Source organism: Fringilla coelebs (genome assembly GCF_963513975.1).
Source record: "Fringilla coelebs genome assembly, chromosome: Z".
Lineage (NCBI taxonomy): Eukaryota > Metazoa > Chordata > Aves > Passeriformes > Fringillidae > Fringilla > Fringilla coelebs.
Genome location: NC_140031.1, coordinates 12,878,791 through 12,896,475, shown reverse-complemented (window position 1 = coordinate 12,896,475; position 17,685 = coordinate 12,878,791). Strand labels below are relative to the sequence as shown.

The 17,685-nt window shown below is 39.5% G+C and overlaps 1 protein-coding gene across 2 annotated transcripts in view; it reads left to right on the top strand.

The window, feature by feature from the left end:
- Positions 1 to 17,527, top strand: part of LOC311165335 (leukemia inhibitory factor receptor-like) — a 47,161-nt gene extending 29,634 nt beyond the window's left edge. For both annotated transcript variants that reach the window (XM_084225224.1, XM_084225225.1), the window contains exons 9-20: positions 756 to 919; positions 2,546 to 2,691; positions 4,983 to 5,148; positions 5,303 to 5,373; positions 5,812 to 6,025; positions 9,224 to 9,403; positions 11,013 to 11,114; positions 12,652 to 12,819; positions 13,436 to 13,597; positions 14,666 to 14,759; positions 15,295 to 15,373; positions 16,046 to 17,527. In XM_084225224.1, the coding sequence (XP_084081350.1) occupies positions 756 to 919; positions 2,546 to 2,691; positions 4,983 to 5,148; positions 5,303 to 5,373; positions 5,812 to 6,025; positions 9,224 to 9,403; positions 11,013 to 11,114; positions 12,652 to 12,819; positions 13,436 to 13,597; positions 14,666 to 14,759; positions 15,295 to 15,373; positions 16,046 to 16,684 (2,185 nt within the window). In that variant the 3' untranslated portion in view covers positions 16,685 to 17,527. The remainder of the gene's footprint in view (positions 1 to 755; positions 920 to 2,545; positions 2,692 to 4,982; positions 5,149 to 5,302; positions 5,374 to 5,811; positions 6,026 to 9,223; positions 9,404 to 11,012; positions 11,115 to 12,651; positions 12,820 to 13,435; positions 13,598 to 14,665; positions 14,760 to 15,294; positions 15,374 to 16,045) is intronic.
- Positions 17,528 to 17,685: the final 158 nt, after the last annotated feature.

Here is a 17,685-nt window from a genome sequence, read left to right as displayed (position 1 = left end):
TGTGAGATTAATATGATGCATTTCAGGATAAATTCTCTGGTCCTTATTGTCAGCCCACGCTGAACTGTGGAGTACAGTGTGGTGGGAGCTCAGAGCTCAGCTAGAACACTGTAAAAATGCCTGAAAGAAGATGTTAAATTTGTGCTACTGAATGAGAGGCTTACACAGATTGTAATTAAAACAGATATATGCATATATGTACAGATACACAATTTAGGTTTTTAATGCTATAGATGCACCACTGTTCTTGTCTGTTATCAGACTGCCTCTCCTGCTTTTGATTAAAAGACAGCCAGGACTAGTGGATGTATTCCAGGTAACAAACCTGAGTTCATATTTGACAGGGCTTATAGAAAGACAATGTGTGTAGCATCTCACTAGTTCACAAAGCAATTAAGAAAATTCTTTAAATGCAAATGTATGCTGATCTGAACAAAGATACATTAAATCAGAATCTAAGCTGTGACTTGTAAGGTGGTTTTACAGGACCTACCTGTTTTCCAGGCTTTTGAGAAGTGAGAGAATGGAAATGTTGTGCTAGTGGAAGAGGAGAGTTTCACGTGAGAACAGGGCAAGTCATGACTGATGCCACTTTAGCCTGCATTGTGGTGTTAGATATGCCTCTGCAATCAAATCATTCTGTAAGCCGTGTGAACTGAACCCATCATTCTGTACCATCTTTTCAGACTTGTGATTGTTGCTAGGAATTAATTTACTCAAAAACTAAGCTTTTCCCTCCTCTCTTTACTTTGCAGAACATCCGGTAAAAATGTTTCATGCGAAGTCAATGAAGTGAACAGAGACCATGTTTGTGGCTTTCCAGTACTGCCTGATCAAAAAACCTATGATTTCATATTAGGTGTCTCCAATCCTATCGGGCAAGCACAGTCATCTCTTTTGGTTGATATAACTCAAAGAGGTAAGACTTATGACTTACAAAGGGAAAATTATGTTTCCTACATGCTGTTTGTTAATTTTGGCTTTGAAGAGCTCTGACATGGTATACTTTTCATTATTTTCCTTAATTGTCACTAGATTATTACCATGTTCAATAATTTGAACTTGAAAACAACTCAGGGCATGTCATGAGGCAAAGACGAACTCTGTGCCTCATGGGAGATGCCAACAGCAGTGCTGCAGTGTTGAAGAGACTGCTGTGTGGTAAATTCAAATATGTGATCTAATAAATAGACACCTGCTGTTTATCATGGAATCCCAGAGTGGTTGGGGTTGGAAGGGACCTTAAGAATCATTTAGTTCCAGCACAGCGCACACACTCCCCATGCCCCACCTCCTGCCATGGACAGGGATGCCACACACTGGATCAGGTTGCCCAGGGCCCTATCCAGCCTTGCCTTGAGCACTTCCAGGGATGGAGCATCCACAGCTTCTCTGAGCAAGTTTGTTTTGTTTCATATTCTATTACACATCAACAATTAAAATTTAGGTGTAAGTTTATAAACTGTATGTAAATTACCCTGTATTTCAGTGTCCGCTTATACAACAAAATATTACACAGTTTTACAGCAGCAGGATTTGGAGCATAAAAAAAAATAACATGAAAAGACAGAAAGTACATCAGAACTATTGTGTTCCATTGGTAATAGCCTTGATCATCTGTTGTCAGGGTTTGGAGAAAGAAGTAACTTCTCTCATTTAGACCTTTAGTTTAAAAAAGGAAAGGAAGATGACCACCTCTGTAGTGCTGCCTTCACCACCCTTTTCTCCTCCACAGGCGCAGCTGAGATTTCATGGATTCCTATTGGTTACAGTATTCTGCTGTTCTCCAAGAAACTGAATTAAATATGAGAATAATACTTTTTTTTTTTGTCCAGGTCCCAGTTCGACTAGCCTGAGATTAGAATTGTCAGAGTAAATTGACAGAGTTGAGAAAAGCATAATTTGTTTTTGTTAATCATTAACTGGGCTGTTTTACACCCAGGTGATATGCTGCTGTTTCCTATTTGTTTCCTTTTCTTTCTTTCCTGCACTGTCCAGTTAATTCCCAAAGCACAGTACATATTTCCTTATGGTATTTGGACCAAATCCAGCAGTAGATTTTTTTTTTTCTCTGATAGCTGTGAATGTTAGTGCTGAATATTATTGAAAAATTCTATGAAGGGAATTTTGGGGTGTGGTCATTTAGGAATCCTCCTTTGTCCTGGTCTGCAGGTTTTAAGTACTAATTTAAAAAGTTCACAGAAGTTGAGCAAAGTTCAGTCCATCACCTATGGTCATCTGAAATAGCTGGTGTTTCACTCTTTTGATAAAATCAGTTAGGAGGAAAAATGTTTTTCTGTGTCTCAACTCCCTATCATGTGTGCAGTACACTCAGTCTCAAGTAAATCTGTTTCCATATTTGATAGCTGAGAAGATAGTCAGGAATGAGAGTGCTTGCAGGTGCTTTCCCAGCACCAGTTTTCCCAGTTGCTGATTGAAACACCTATCCTTCAGAGTCTCTCTGATCTTCTAAAATAAGATTTTTCTGAACTATAGTAAATGGGGTTTTTTCTTGTAACTGAAGGTTTTTTCTTTATTTTTTAAGTTCATCCAAAAGCCCCAGAAAAGTTAACTGTTACTGGGAACAACTCTACAAGCATCCAACTGCGTTGGTTTATGAATGGCAGCTTTGCTGAGACCAGGCTTCTGTGTCAAATTGAAATTAGCAGTAGCCACTCTGAGAGAAAACTGGTAAGAATTGCTTTTAAACAAATGCTAAACAATTGCTTTTTTGCTTTTAAACAAATGCTAAACTGTTTTATGGAACTAATCACATTTCAAATTTATTTCTCACTACGAGCTTCATTTTGATGGTCTTATTAAATCATTAACATAGTAATGAGTAGAAGTTCATTATTAAAGTAAGAAAAATTCCTGCTCATCTCTGTTATTGCCTGTTTTGGTTGGTTGGTCGATTGGGTTTTATTTATTTTGAACACTAGAGAAAAGCCAAATTATGCACCACGTTATTTGGTACTTGAAAGGGGTGCATAGTGCTTTATGCTGATCTTTTAGGTAATAGTCCGTGTGCTTTGTCCTTCCTGGTGCAAGCTCTATTAACACACTCTTGTTCCAGGATGCATTGCTGCCCTGCAGACTTCCACACTGGCTGTTTCAGATCTTGAAGTATGCAGTTGAATTTCTCCCTTTATTTTTTCCCCTCAGAGAACAGTTCATTTGTTTGCTGTCAGCAGTTGACATGCATGTGGCCCTAAGAGGCAGCTGCTAAACCTGCTCATATGTCAGTGATGCAGAGGCAGGATAGGGAAAGATTCTCCCATGGGATGTATCAGTAGGTAAACTCCAGTTTACCTGGAATAACTTCTGCAGCATGAAGTTGGTGTGGGGGAACCTGTCTCACTGGGGAAGCCTAATGAGAAGTGCCTTTTCAGCTGGCCTGAGGTTTACCCCCCGTTTCTTTGTGCCCATTTATGGCTGACAATTTCAAGTAGGCACTTAGTGAATTCTCAGGTAGGTCTTGGTGCACAGAGCCTGAATTTTTAATTTGAGCACCTTAACCTCAGAGGCTTCTTTTTGCAATGCTTGTTTGATTTTTAGCAGTATTCTGTTACCCTCTGCACGTAGATGCTAGCTGGGCACAGCTGTTGACCACAGCCTTGAATATCGCAAATTAAGCCAAAGAAATGACGCAGTTAAGACTGAAGATAATCATTATGTACATGGCTCCAAAATAAGAGGGTGCATGCTCTCTAAAAGTATTTTAAAATACTTTCAGAGCACTTAATAAGTGCAGAAGCCTTAAGCTTTTATGTTTTGTGTGTAATAACATGTGTAAAGTAATACCAGAGATTAGGTACTGCAAAAGGAACTCAGATATTTTTGGAATATGTGGCTCAAAACCTGGGGCATGGACTCATTTGTGAACTCTGCTACTGCATCAGTCATCTGCTATAGTGGAAAACGGTCAGGACTTACACTTCCACAGCAGTTTGATTCCCTTCACCTGTATCAGAGCCCTCACCCACAGATATTTTGTATGCAGCAAATAGCTTGGTGAAAGCTTTTATAGCTTTGTTATATGGTTGCTGGTTGCTTAATAAAAAAACTCCAGAAGTTCTCTGTCACAAAAGTAGCTGTGAAATTGCTATGGGGTTTTACATGGTATTTTCAGAATGTTTTCAGAAGCATTTTCATCTGCATGAGAGATTGTTGGCTTTTCTAGTATTTTTCAAGTTGTCATTTGGCTTTAGAAATGCACAATTAGTTGCATCTTAAAGTCACTTGGAGTCCAGTTTTTGGCAGCTGTGATGCACATGTGTTATAATTAGATTCAGTAAAATATATTCCTGGGCTTAGGATTTCTTTAAGTAATTGTGAAATTGAAATGCTCTCTAAACTCACACAACTTTAAGAATAATAGGAGAGACTAGTCCTGTCATAAGAGCTGTGAACTGAGATCACCTGGGTAGGACCTGGATAATGTCTTCTGAAGGAAAAATGAAGGCGGCAGACTGCATGATAAATGTCCTGCTCAAGCAGACTGTCTTTAGTGAACTTTTGTACACGTCTCATAGGAAAAAGACCTTTGTCCCCACAGTCTGATGTGCATGTGTTCCGTGGGAGTGGGTTCTGAACACCAGAATTCTGGACTGCCCCATGTGAGCAGTTTTGATGCATATGGGAGAGGGACTGAATGGGATAGATGGGAAACAGCCACCTGCTCCTGTGTGCAGAGCTCACCCTGTAGAAGAATCATCCATGTTGCTGTTCCTTCCCGCACATTACTGTATGCTTCAATTTCTCTCTGTATAGAACTTTATTTTGGTGGATCTCTGAAGTTTTTGTTTTGGGTGACTGCATGGGACATTTTTTTTCCCACTATTTTCTTCATAGAGCTTGACTGCAGCTTTGACACTGTCAGTATTTTTGGGGGGCAAAACCCCTCACCTTTTTAGGTGTTGACTAGCAGTGTAATTTTGGAGAAAAAAATACACATGTCAATTTCTGTAAATTTTGAACAGCACAATGTCTCCTTACCTGGGCGGAAATCTTCAACTTATACAGCTCAGCTGAACGCATTGCACCCTGACACCAAATACCAGCTCAGGGTGCGCTGCTCGTCTGCTGATCACTTCTGGAGGTGGAGTGACTGGAGCAGGGGGGTGGAGCAGACAACCTCAGAAGCCCGTAAGTTCATCTAACTCTTGATGATAAAATGTTGAACTTGTGAAGATACGTATTTTAAAATTAGTCATCTAAAAAATCCTAACTTTTCAATAGATGGTAAATTGTCTACTGTGCTACTGGGGAAAAATACTACCACTCTTATTTTTTTATTTAGCTCCTGCAAGAGGACCGGATATCTGGAGAGAGAGAAGTCCTTCTGGTGAAAGCGTAATAGTCTTCTGGAAGGTAGATAGAACACATAAAATATTATGTAATGTAACTGTACAAAAAACTATTTACCTTTATACATTTATAAACATATATAAACATTTATAAATTAGTGAAGTTTATAGTCAATAAGCCAGACCGCTTTTCTTGACTTTTTATAGAACCATCTATTGAGACAAATATTTTTCCCCAAATAAGAATGTTATTAAAGTTTTATAATTTCAACATTGCTTTGAGAAGCATTTCACATGAAGAATTAAATGTTTTATACATCTGAGTTGAAAATTAAAAACTTAGGAATTTACATGTTAATTCTCAAAGTCACATTGAGTTACTTTTTTGCCTTATAATCTTACACAGTCATCAGACTAGATCAGGAACACTAAATTCATATTATCCTGTGTCATCTTCTTTATATTGCATTTTGGTTTTAATGCACTCTTTGTCTGTTTATAGCCCTTATCCCTTTCTGAAACCAATGGAAAAATAGTGTCTCATGAAGTGTCCTGCTACCTGCTAGAGAGACTGCTGGAGCGTAAAGTAGTCTCTGAACCCTCAAACAGTACTGAGATAAAACTTGGAAAAAGTGACTGTGTAATTAGCGTTGTAGCCAGAAACCATGCGGGCTCATCGCCCCCTTCAAGGATAACAAGCGTGGAACTTCCCAGTGGTGAGTGCTCCCAGCTGAGAGTTAAACACCTTCAAAGCTTGGGGAATATCTAAGAGAGTTTGTTCATTGAAAAATAATGCTTTGTTTGTTTGTGTTTATTTCCCCACGCAAATCTGCTGGGTGGGGGGAACAAATGCTGCTTTGCTTTTGGAGTAGTGTCTCACCAATTAATTGTGTTCTTTTCATAAAATAAAGATGATAATGTGCAGTCTTTACAGCTATTTGCGCTTTTCAAAAGCATTGGCGTGGATCCCTGGTATTTAGGGAGCTCAGTGTATTTCTATGTGTTCTTGTTGAGACACTGAGAAGTGTTACATGCCAAAGGGATTCAGAAGTTTTGGAGGTGTTGTGTGGCTTTTTAAGGCGAGAATTGTCAGTTCAGTGCCTGTGAGCTCTGTAGGAGAATATTAATTGGACTGGTTGGTAAAATGTTGGCATTCTTGTGCTAGGGAGCCGGTATTTGAAAAGGAGGTAGGACTTTAGCTTCCCAATTAAAACACTGCTACTCTTGCTGAGGGCTTTGTAAAGGGAAATAGCTGAGCCAGATAATGATTTTCTGCTCTTAACACTGAGCTTGCAGAGTAGATAATATTGCAAAGTAGTTATTGAGAGTCCACACTTCCCTGCACACCGAACCTTTAGCTCCATATCTGGCTAATGCTCTGCAGGGAGAACAGAATTACAAGTCTCCACTTGTTTGCCAGGATCATTCATGGGTCTGCTTCTCCTTGCCCACCTGGAGAGCAAGTGTCACAACTGGTTGTCTGGCAGCTCAGGTTCTGGTAAGACATGGCCATCTCTCATAGGAAGAAACGTGTTCTGGCTGAGATTCCCAGTGAGATGAAAAAACAAGTTTGTTTCTGTGTAAAGGAAAACCGTGAGAAATACAATGTTTCTTGTGCTCCTCCAAAACAAAGAATCTCGGAATAGGTCAGGTTGCAAGGGCCCACAGGCCAACCAAGCAGGGCCATCCCAGAGCACGGCACAGGGTTGTGTCCAGATGGTGCTTGGGTATCTTCAATAAGGCAGACTCCACAACCTCTCAGGGCAATCTGTCCCAGTGCCTGGTCACTGCACAGGAAAGTTCTTCCTCATGTTCATGTGTCTGTGCATCAGTTTCTGTCCTATTGCTTGGCACTACCAAGCAGAGCCTGGTCCCTCCTCTGTCCCCTCCGTGCAGGCTTTGACAGATGCTGATGAGGTCCTCTCTCAGCTGGCTCTTGTTGAGGCTGAACAGGCCCAGCTCCCTCAGCCTGTCAAGCATCTTTGTTGCCCTCCACTGGACCCATGCCAGGAGCTCCATGTCTCTGTTGTCTTGAGGAGCCCAGAACTGAGCACAGCACTGATGCTAATACCTGGTAGTATATTCTTAGTCTGCCCATTGGAGGGAAAAGTTGATTTGAAGTGCTTTTATAGCTCTCCTTCAGCAGAGAGAGTCAGGCTCTAGACGTCAAAGAGGTCTCTGTAATAGGTTTGTGGTGTGGGAGAGCTGATGGCAGCTAGAGCTTTGCATTCATTTATAGCTTTCTTTTAGATGTCTGAGGTTCCCTTTGGTGTTACCCAACTTGTACTCATTAAAGATTTGCTCCCAAGTTGGTATAGGAATTGAGTCACTGACTGGAGTCATACAAGATGACTCATTCAAAGAACTGGATGACATTTTTGCCCAGACATCTTTTCTGGCTGCTTCCTGTATGCAGTCTGTAAGTGCTTTTAATGTGAATAAGAGAGCAGAGGGTCTGAAGCTGGAGTTTATGAAAACTGAAAACACAAACAAAGGATACACTGCCATAATTAATTTTTCACTGTCTTTGAACAATGCTCTGTAGAGAGTTGAGGCATATAATCTGGCTGATCCAGGCTCCGCTACCACAGTAGTGCTCTAGCGCTAGTAGTTTTTTGTTCTTGTAGTCTAGGTTGCAGCTATAAATACACCAAAATGAGCAGTATGGCCCATGGTGAATTTCTAGTCATCTAGCTCAGAAAATAAGGTGGAGTGTATTTAAGTGGTTTTTAGACAGTATGTGATTACCGTCAGTAAAAAACTCTATTCTGCAAATAGAAAAATTAAAGTCTGCTAATTAGAAATATGATCTTTTCCAGCATCACAGAAATGTAGTTTCACTGGATGCATAGTAGTTTTTCTGGGGAAAGATCGAAGCCCTTGTGGAGTTGATTTGCTTTTATTATTCATGTGTCTTTTTCTTGCCACGAGCAAGCTACAAAACAATTGTACACTTAACTGTATGCTAAGATTATTTAGCAATAGACAGTCCTTTGACATTTGCAGCACATCTGTGAGAGTAAAGTTTTCATAGCACTAATTCTTAAAAACTGTCCTTGCCCTTCAGCCTTCCCTAGTTTATGGTTTTAATAAAATGAAATAATAGACTCAATGGGGAGCATTAATGAGAACACTGAAAAAGGAAAACTGAAACCCTGAGATTGTTTTTGCAGATCTGTCATGGGGCCACCCCTTTTATGGTGGCCTTTGGAAACCATCCCTTAGCTCTGCGGGGTCCCATGTGATGGACAGCCATGGAAGGCAGCTGCAGGAATCAGAAGCTGTTCCCAGATCTGATCCCTTCACATGGGCAGCTAGACCTTTGAAAATCAGAAACAAGAAAAATAGACTAAGGCAAAGCCTTTTTTTTTTTTTCTTTCTTGTATAATTTACCCTTGGTAGACTGAAGCCTCCATAAAGTTCACCAGGGACATGATTATTGCTGTTGATTCTTCATGAAAAATGGTTGTCTGTGGTTGGGCGAGTGACAGCAAGACACTTTGCAAGAAACACAAAGCAAATCATTTGATGAAATGACAGCAGGAATTTACAGCTGGAGGCTCCTGCCAGATTGGTGTCAATTCATATTTGAACCTGACATCTGTGAATCCTTACCTTGAAAAAGTGCTTTTTAAGCCAGTCCTGAGCTGCTGCATTTCTCTTCATCGTATTTAAGGCTGGCTGAGGGATTTGCTGCAGGCTATGTCTGATTCTGAGCACTCCAGAAAGCTCAGCTGAGTGCACTGCTTCAAATTCTCAGTTCACTCGTGCCTCTCTCATTCCTAGAAATGACTGCCCCTAGAAATGACTGCCGTTTATAAAGCCATTGTGCTGTGGCTGGAAGGCTTTCATTCATCTTGGGCTTTAGATAAGTGTCTGCTCTTTGATGGATTTCTGTGTCATCTTTGTTGCAGACAATGTCACAACAGATCAGGCCGTGGCAATGGGGAATGGAATTAATATTTCTTGGGATTCTTACCCCAACATGACATGTGGCTACATAGTAAAATGGTGTCATTCATCCGGGTCTGAACCCTGTAGTGTGGACTGGCAGAAGTTTCCTTCAAATACAACAAATGCAATGATAAAATCTGGTAAGTCAGAATATATTCTTGTGAGTCTTTCTGGTTGAGATCCTGAGCAGCAAGTGGAATGAGAGCAGTTGAAGCTGTAGGTTGCAGATTGTTTGATTCCTGTGTACTTCTGTAAAAAAATGTATTTCTTCTTGGTACTGTGTTTATTTTAATTTTTTACACAGTCTTGCCAAATCCAAAAACCAGTCTTGACTTAACTTTTATCATCCTGTGTTTATTAACTGTTCCAAAATTACCTCTTCTAGCTGTACACCATAATTTCCTAACTCAGCCTAATGCATAATGGTTAATCTAGAGTTAGGGATTTTATTTGGATTCTAAGCATAAACAGTGCTGCTCAGGATGGGAGAAGACTAATCCGTTGTTTTTACATGAGGCAGATTTTTTTAAGTGTGACCTCCATGTGTTGGCTTGCTGACAACTATTGAAATTTCCTGGAACAGGGCACATTCCAGGTCTCTAGATGCTGGTGGGCAGATCATGGAAATGAAATTCAGCTGTGGTGGGACTAGTAGCAGCAGAAGAGGAAAGAGAGAACCCATTAAAGATGTGGGATTTTTTTCTCTGCTTTCTATAAGGGTATATATTTGCCTTTTAGAGGAATTTAGTATTAAAGTCTCCATTCAAGGTAACAACTTGGAGCTGTGTACACAGGAAAGTTGAGGGGGAGTGGAACCTGAAAGAATAGGGGCAATATGTTTTTCTGTCTGTAATTACAACACTGTGTCCATGTTGTTTCTGTTTGTGCTAGGTAGAGATTTCTTTTTTCTAAGCAGACAATACTGTGGCTGTCCAGTGATGCACTCCTTTACTCCTGAGTTCTTCACTGGGATGGTTCTTGCAGCATGTGACTCTTTTATGAGTTATCCAGCTGCTAGGGCTGGGCTCAAGCTGGCAAATCCACCTCTGCTCGTAGTCCTGCTAGGAGAATCCCTCAGGCTAGACCTGAACTCTTGCAAAACCCAGTTGACTTCTGTGTAGTTTCACAGTGGTATCTTGTTTAGAAAAAGTCTTGAAAGCAGTGTACAGGCGCGACTTGCGAAAGTCCCAGAAAGTGGTAAATTATTTACACATTATAGCATCAAATATCTGTGCTTCCACCAAAGACATGGGAAGCATAAATACTATGACTATCTGTTTTTTAAAGTCAGTTCAGGACTGAAGTTCATTGCTAAGTTGTTTCACTGTCAGTTCTGAGAGTTTTCTGCATCTCTTTTGCACTGTTGCTCCAGTAAGCCTGGTTATTTCAAAATGCATTTGTATTTCTGAGGAGGGAGGATCTACATGGCTGCTGTGGGAGGAAAGGAAGGGGATTATTTCTGGTAACTTCAATTTGTGTTTCCCCATGGAAAGGGCAATTTGTGCAATTTGAGTAGCTTGTTTTGAATCCTCTTTGTTTAGTACTAAACTTTCTCTGGGAGCTAGATTTGGTTACTGCTTCTAAACCACATCTGATGGCATAGCATTTGTAGAAATTACAAGTAGGAATGGTATTTATACCATTATACTTTGTAATTTTTTAATACACATTTATGTATTTGCATCATGTGAAATCTAAAAGCATGATTCTTCTGAAGTGAAATATTCTTACAACAATTTTCTCTTGCAGCTCTGTTCAAACCTGGCGTGAGATACAACTTTTCTCTGTATGGCTGCAAATCCATGGGATATCAGTTGTTGAAAAACATAACTGGGTATATGAAAGAGCTGCGTGAGTGCACCTTTATAATTCAGGATCTCTGCAAAGTGAACTTAGTCTGTGTCTATTTTTTAGCTCAATGTTGGCAGAAGACTGAAACCAGAATCTCCATGCAGTACTACTGACTTCTGTTTGTTCTCGGTGTATAACTGTAACACATTTCTCCAGCCACTTGCAGTTCCAAGCATATGCAATAACGCTGTGGTCTCCAGCTTGTGTGGTGGCACAGAGTGTCACAGCAATTCACAGCCATAATTTGAACCACATGGCTGTGGTCCCTTCTACACAAGAGGAGACAACTTTTCATCAAATCCAAGTAAACTTCAAAGAACATTTGGTACAGCTCACAAATGTAAAAAGTATCCATAAGATTTCTGTTTGAAAGCACTTCTAAGATCCAAACTAGATCCTAGAGCATAACCACTTTGAGAATTGCAGTTGTATTCTGTCCCACACCAACCCTGTCTGGGTAACTGGGGTTTGACCCAGCGCTGAGCTTTGCTGGCCTGAAGATGCATTAGTGTCCAAATGCTTTCTGTTTCCAGGTGTCTGGACATGACTTTGCCCTTTAACACCACAGCTGTATTGTATTGTAACTACAGCACCCATTTCACTTTGAAGTTTAATGTGTTTTCTGCTAAAATAGTTTGCCTAGAAAACTGAACTGCTGACATAATCTGAGTCTTTGGAAATGGTGTTGTTTATTTCATTTCTAAGGTTAAAGGTGAGGTTAAGGCAATTTTACCAGAAACTCAATTTTCAGCCACTTGTATTTCTGCAAAAATTCTGAAAGGTTTCCCAGAAGAGTTTTCCATGTGTGTTATGAACAGATCAGACAGAAGCTTTCAAGATATAAAGACTTTAAGGGACTAAAAATGAATTGAATGTGCAGAAGAAACTTATTAGGAACTGAGAAATGCATAAGAGCATAGATTCATTCTAAAACTTCAGATTTGCCTTTGGACAGATAACCATCAAGAGAAAAATGGATGCTTTCTTAAAGATGAGTTAGCTATGCTGGATCAAAGCCTGATGTCAGGCTGAGTCCTGACATTATACATGGCCGTATGCACTATCTGCTGTAACACTTTCAGTAGTCTTCAGGTATCGGAATAATGACTTGTGTAAACTGCTAAGAGTAGTTCTTTTAAGATGAGGTGGTAAAATTGTGTAGTTTTTTTAGTTTTAAGGCAGGCTATGAGTTAAAGCCTGTAAAAGCTAATATGTATCCTCTGAGGGTTTATACAATCTTTTGGGGTTTGTTGCAGGAAGAAGGGTATTTACATGTATAGGTCTGTAAGAAGGTTGACAAAAGAGAAATTTTTCTTCTAGCACCTCTTAGTAGCTAATATTGCAGTAATTATTAACATAGCTGTAATTTTCTAGACCCCTGCTAAGACTTTCACACGTACTTTACAGTGAGGAGTCTTGAGGAAAAGGTTGGAAAGTGCTAGCTCCAAAATAAAACTGATTAAATACTTAAATGGTTTCAGCATTTTATGATAAGGTAATTTCTTACTAGTTTCTTCCTTCATAATTCTCCCTACAGCTCCAAAAACAGCACCAAATTTTATTGTTGAAGAAACTTCTTCAGATTCTATATTGGTAAAATGGGAAGACATTCCTATTGAAGAATGCCGAGGATTTCTAAAAGGTTATCTTCTTTCCTTTGCAAAAGGTGAAAAAGATGCTTTAAAGGCTAGACTTTCAGAATCAGGTAAGTTATTTGTGTGGATTGCAACTTCCTTGCTTATATCTTTCCTTTTTATTTTTAAATAAATTAATTTCCCTTTAATAAAAAGATGCTTTAATAATAATTCAGTTGCATTATTCACTGTTATAATTTGCTCCTGATATGTGACAAAGGCATTTAAAATGCCTTTGTGGGATTAGCCCAGTTGTTTTTTAATATAAAGCAAAATTTGGAGAAAACCCTGTCTCACTGAGGCCACAAAGTAATGCAGTGACTAAGTGGCAATGTGTCATGCTGTCCTGTGCTCAGATACCCTGTAGATGAGGTGGGGAGGTTACATGGCTATTTTTAATAGGGTATATTCTACCAGTGCCTGTCCTGTCAGGACTGAAGCCTGACTGATATTCATAAGAGGGTAAGGAAATGTAGTCAATCTGCAGCAGTAGCACCACACTCCTGTGCAGCTTGGTGCTGTGCAAGCAAGCAGCATTGCTAGGCTTCTTTATTTCAGTTTTTCTTTACTCAGACTGTTCTTCTGGTTTCATCTGCTCACTTCAAGACACTTTTGCTAAAGCTGAGGTTGTCTTCTTGAATCCTTTCTTACGAAGTTATGCTTTTCTTACTGCTTCCAAACAAACAGGGAATCCAGAACTTAAAGTTAACAATATCACTGACTTAACAAAGAAGTCTATGAAAATACTTGATCTTCAAGGCAAAACGAGTTACCAGCTGGAACTACAAGCCTATACTGCCGGTGGGTTGAGCCCTCCAAACAGCCTCTATGTGGTGACAAAGGAAGACTGTAAGTTGATTATCCCAGTTCAGACACATCCCTGTCTTTAGCACACGGGGCTGTACGATGTGTATATAAAGCTTAGCTTATTTTGTTGTTTTATGGGTTTTTCTCTGGTCCTGTAGGTGGTTTGGGCCTACAGTCTAATTTTTACCTTTATTTAGTTGGTTATTTATGAATACAAAAATACAGTTCAGAGTGAGGGAAAGATCCTTTTCTATTACAGCTACTTTGTAGTTCATGGTAATGTATGTATAAAAAATAACTTCTAATCTATGACTAAATATAGTGGAGTCTGAGCTTAGTTTTCTCAAACAGCCAGATGTTTTTTTCAGGTTTCCTATGATGAATATCTGCTAATACATGGTAGGAACAAAGACATTGTTTGAAATATTTATCAGTTTCAGAGTTGTAAACAGATGCTTCTCTGCTTTGAATTCAGTTTTATTGATCCCTTGACAGAAGCAAACACAGAAAGACAATTACAAAAAAGAGATTGACTTTGGAGAATGAGAGAAAAAAAGTGTTTCCTATGAAGGACTAAACACTGGGGTGCAACTAAAATACATGAAAATCAAGCTTGAGGCATTTAATATCAATGGAAGAAGGCAGTGGAGCGCTATTGAAGCTAAAGCTCAGGGATTGGAAGCATTGTAAAACATATAAAAGACAATGCTGTTTATGCAATTAGTTGTTGGCCTAGAAGAGCCATTACCAGAAACTGGGCCAGCTCAGGTAGCATGAACGTGCAGTGCTTAGTGAGAACAGAATCACCGTACCAATGAGTCTTGTGCAGCACATGAAGCCTTCTGTAATTAAATGATCAGACAGAAACATCTGCTGATTCCTGTAGTTATCACTGAATCTGTGAATTCCAGCAAAGGGAAAGGGTGATGGTGTCAGTCACTGTTTGCAGACCACTGCATTAGCTGAGTTTAATGGAATGATCTTTAACTGGGGGTAATATTAGAAAAGGCAAAATTAGATATTGGCTACAGAGAGATTTGTTGATTTGCTGAAAACTTACTGGTAACATTGCATATATATTTACTGTCTTCTCTTTTTCTTATGCCCCAGCTGTAGGATTAATCATTGCAATTCTCATCCCTGTCGCAGTGGTGGTGCTGCTTGGAGTGTTGGCCAGCATCTTCTGCTACCGAAAGAGGGAATGGTAAATGCCTGCCTCGGGTTCTCATCCTTTCCTGGAAGTGTTTGCTTCAGTGCTAGGGTTTTCCATGATTTTAGTTACTCCCTGTTTTCTCTATATACCCAAAGATGTTAGTGGCCTTTGTTCAAAGGTGGGTGGCAAAAACACCATGTGGAAGGTGAGGGAGAAACTGAGCTGGAAAAAGGTCAGAGGGAGGAATGCAAAAAGTTTTTGCAGGAGCCTGTCTCCCAGTGAGCACCGTTTATAAACAGTTCCCAAATGGAAATAAGCTGGCCACATACTGTAATTTGTGTTCCCTCTACAAACAAAGATAGACATACCATCTTCAGCTTTTAGTAAATGGGGCATATTAAATTCCCAACTTAAAAAAAAAGATTGCTGTTTTTTCCATTATACTCAGTAAAAGTTTAGCACACTAAATCTTTGCACCAGATGTCTTCAGTATTCTGAGTTAAAGGGAAGTGTCCTGACTCCTTTTCTGTATTTCTGTATTCAGAATTTCAGGCCTTTATAATAGTTTATTCTTTCCTCTTTAAAGGATTAAAGAAACATTTTATCCAGAAATCCCAAATCCTGAGAACAGTAAGGCACTGCAGTTTCAGAGGAACATCTGTGAGGTAACCCTTATTTTATATCTAGTATTTTAAGCTTCTAAAAGATAAAACCAGTTAAAGAATTCTTTTGCAAACTTTGACTCATCTGTTTCAATTGTAGAAAAACCTCTGAGGCAGGGGGAAACAAGCCTATTTACTGAGTAACTTCTGTCAGGTGCTATCTAGAGCTTTGTTGTTGTTAATGTAGTTAATTGCAATGTTTGAACTAGGAAAGGACTGTTGCATTTCTCTTCTTCCAGCTAATGAGAAGTGTCAGTACCTGATAAGAATACGGGAGTGACACACCCATCTTTATTGAAGTATTAGAAGAAGCAGGAAGTATGGAGATCTGCCATATCCCATTATCCTGGTAGATACATTAGTTGGAGATGGGCAAAATATTTAAACAGCCTTCAGGAATGGGTTGTACAAAGACAAGATTTGGAGAAAGTTCTTAAACATATACTGCAAGATCTCAAATCTCTTTAATTTGCATAAAATACTTCTAACATTAACAGGAATGTGAGCCAGAAAATCATAAACACTTTTTTCTTTTTAATGTATCGTACTCCTGGCCACAGGATAAGTACAATCCACAAGCCACCAAAGTTGCCGTAATTTTGGGAACTTGTTGCTTTCAGGTTTTCCAGATCTTTTTAGCTTAGTGTCTCCCCCTTCTCCTTTTTCTCATTTCAGGGGAATAAGACACTTAAAACACTGGAAATGAACCCGTGCACCCCCAACAGTGTTGAAGTAGTGGAAACACAGTCTACAGCTCCAAAGATTGAAGACACAGAGATGATGTCCCCAGCAGCAGAGACCACTGTGCCTGAAGATGGCTCTGACTCAGAAATGGAAAATCATGTTGTTGTCTCCTACTGCCCCCCTATCATTGAAGAGGAGATCTCAAATCCCCCTACAGATGAACCTGGGGGGTCATCTCAGGTGGTTTACATTGACATCCAGTCAATGTATCAGCCTCAAATTAAACCAGAGGAGGAGCCAGAAATAGACTTAGTGACTACAGCAGGCTATAAGCCACAAATGCAGCTCTCTATCAGTGCTCTGAAAATAGAGGGTCATTCGCCTGTGGAGGAAGAATTGGATAAAACTGCAGGTTACAGACCTCAAGCAAACACAAACGCGTGGAACATGGGCACTCCAGACTCTCCTGGATCAGTTGAAAGCAACAATGAAAATGCATCTTTTGGCAGCCCATGTTCAATTAATTCCCGACAGTTTCTGCTTCCCCCAAAAGATGATGAAGACTCTCCTAAACCCATTAACACAGGGTGGTCCTTCACACACTTTTTTCAGAACAAACCAAATGATTAACAGTGAGTCCTCATTGCACGTGAACCTGCCTTCTGAATAAGCTTTTATTCCTGATATTGTAAAGAAAGGAAGAAGAAAAGTGCAAAAGGCATGAATTATTCTTGGAGACAGTCAGCAGAAGTTCTAGTGAGCTGAATGTTACCATGTTTAAGTTAGTCAAAGTGTTAATATTCCATGTAATAGTGGCCGAGAGGCCAAAATTATAGCAATTTAGTTATTACTCTAGTAAAATATATTGGATGTAAGGGGTTTGAATTTATAGCCCCTGATTATAGTCAAAGAACTCTGCTTACCTTCACACAGTGCTCCAAGATAAATATGGTCTCATGCAATTTATAACTTGGAAAGATTGTTTTGCTTTGTTGTAGTTGTTCTCAACTGTACAGACTCAAATGCAGCACCAACAGATTTCCTTACTGAAGGTTTAATTTATAGCAAATCTCAGCCTGAGACTCGGAAACAATGTGGTTGGAAACTGTTGAGATCTTTTATCTAGTTATAAACAATGAACAAATGAGAGTGCTATTTTTTTTCTTCTCCTGTATGGAAAGTTATTGTCGCTGTTTAACACTTACAAAGCAATGGCCATTCAAATCTGTTGCTTTTTGACTAGACACTAATTTCTGTACCTACTGTACAATGTTTATTAAATGTTTGACTCAGGGGTACAAACTTGGGGAAAAGAAGTGTAACACTGATTGAAACCTCAACAAGAACTGCATAAAGTTTAAGAACTTCCTTTTTTTTAAAAAAAAAACTTAGAATGCTCTATATTTTTTCTATCTTTTGGTTAAAGAGTTAATCATTCCTAATGTATTGCACTAATACATTTTGTATTTCATAGCTTCTGCTCCAGATCTCCTGCTTTGAAGTGGTACAGTAGTCCATTCACCCTCAGTGTTCAGCAGTCTTTGCACTATGCAGTAATGTAAGCCATGGGGAAATCTCTGTCTACTCACCTTAGCTGCTAAAGCAGTTTGGCACATGAAATTAGAGGTAGT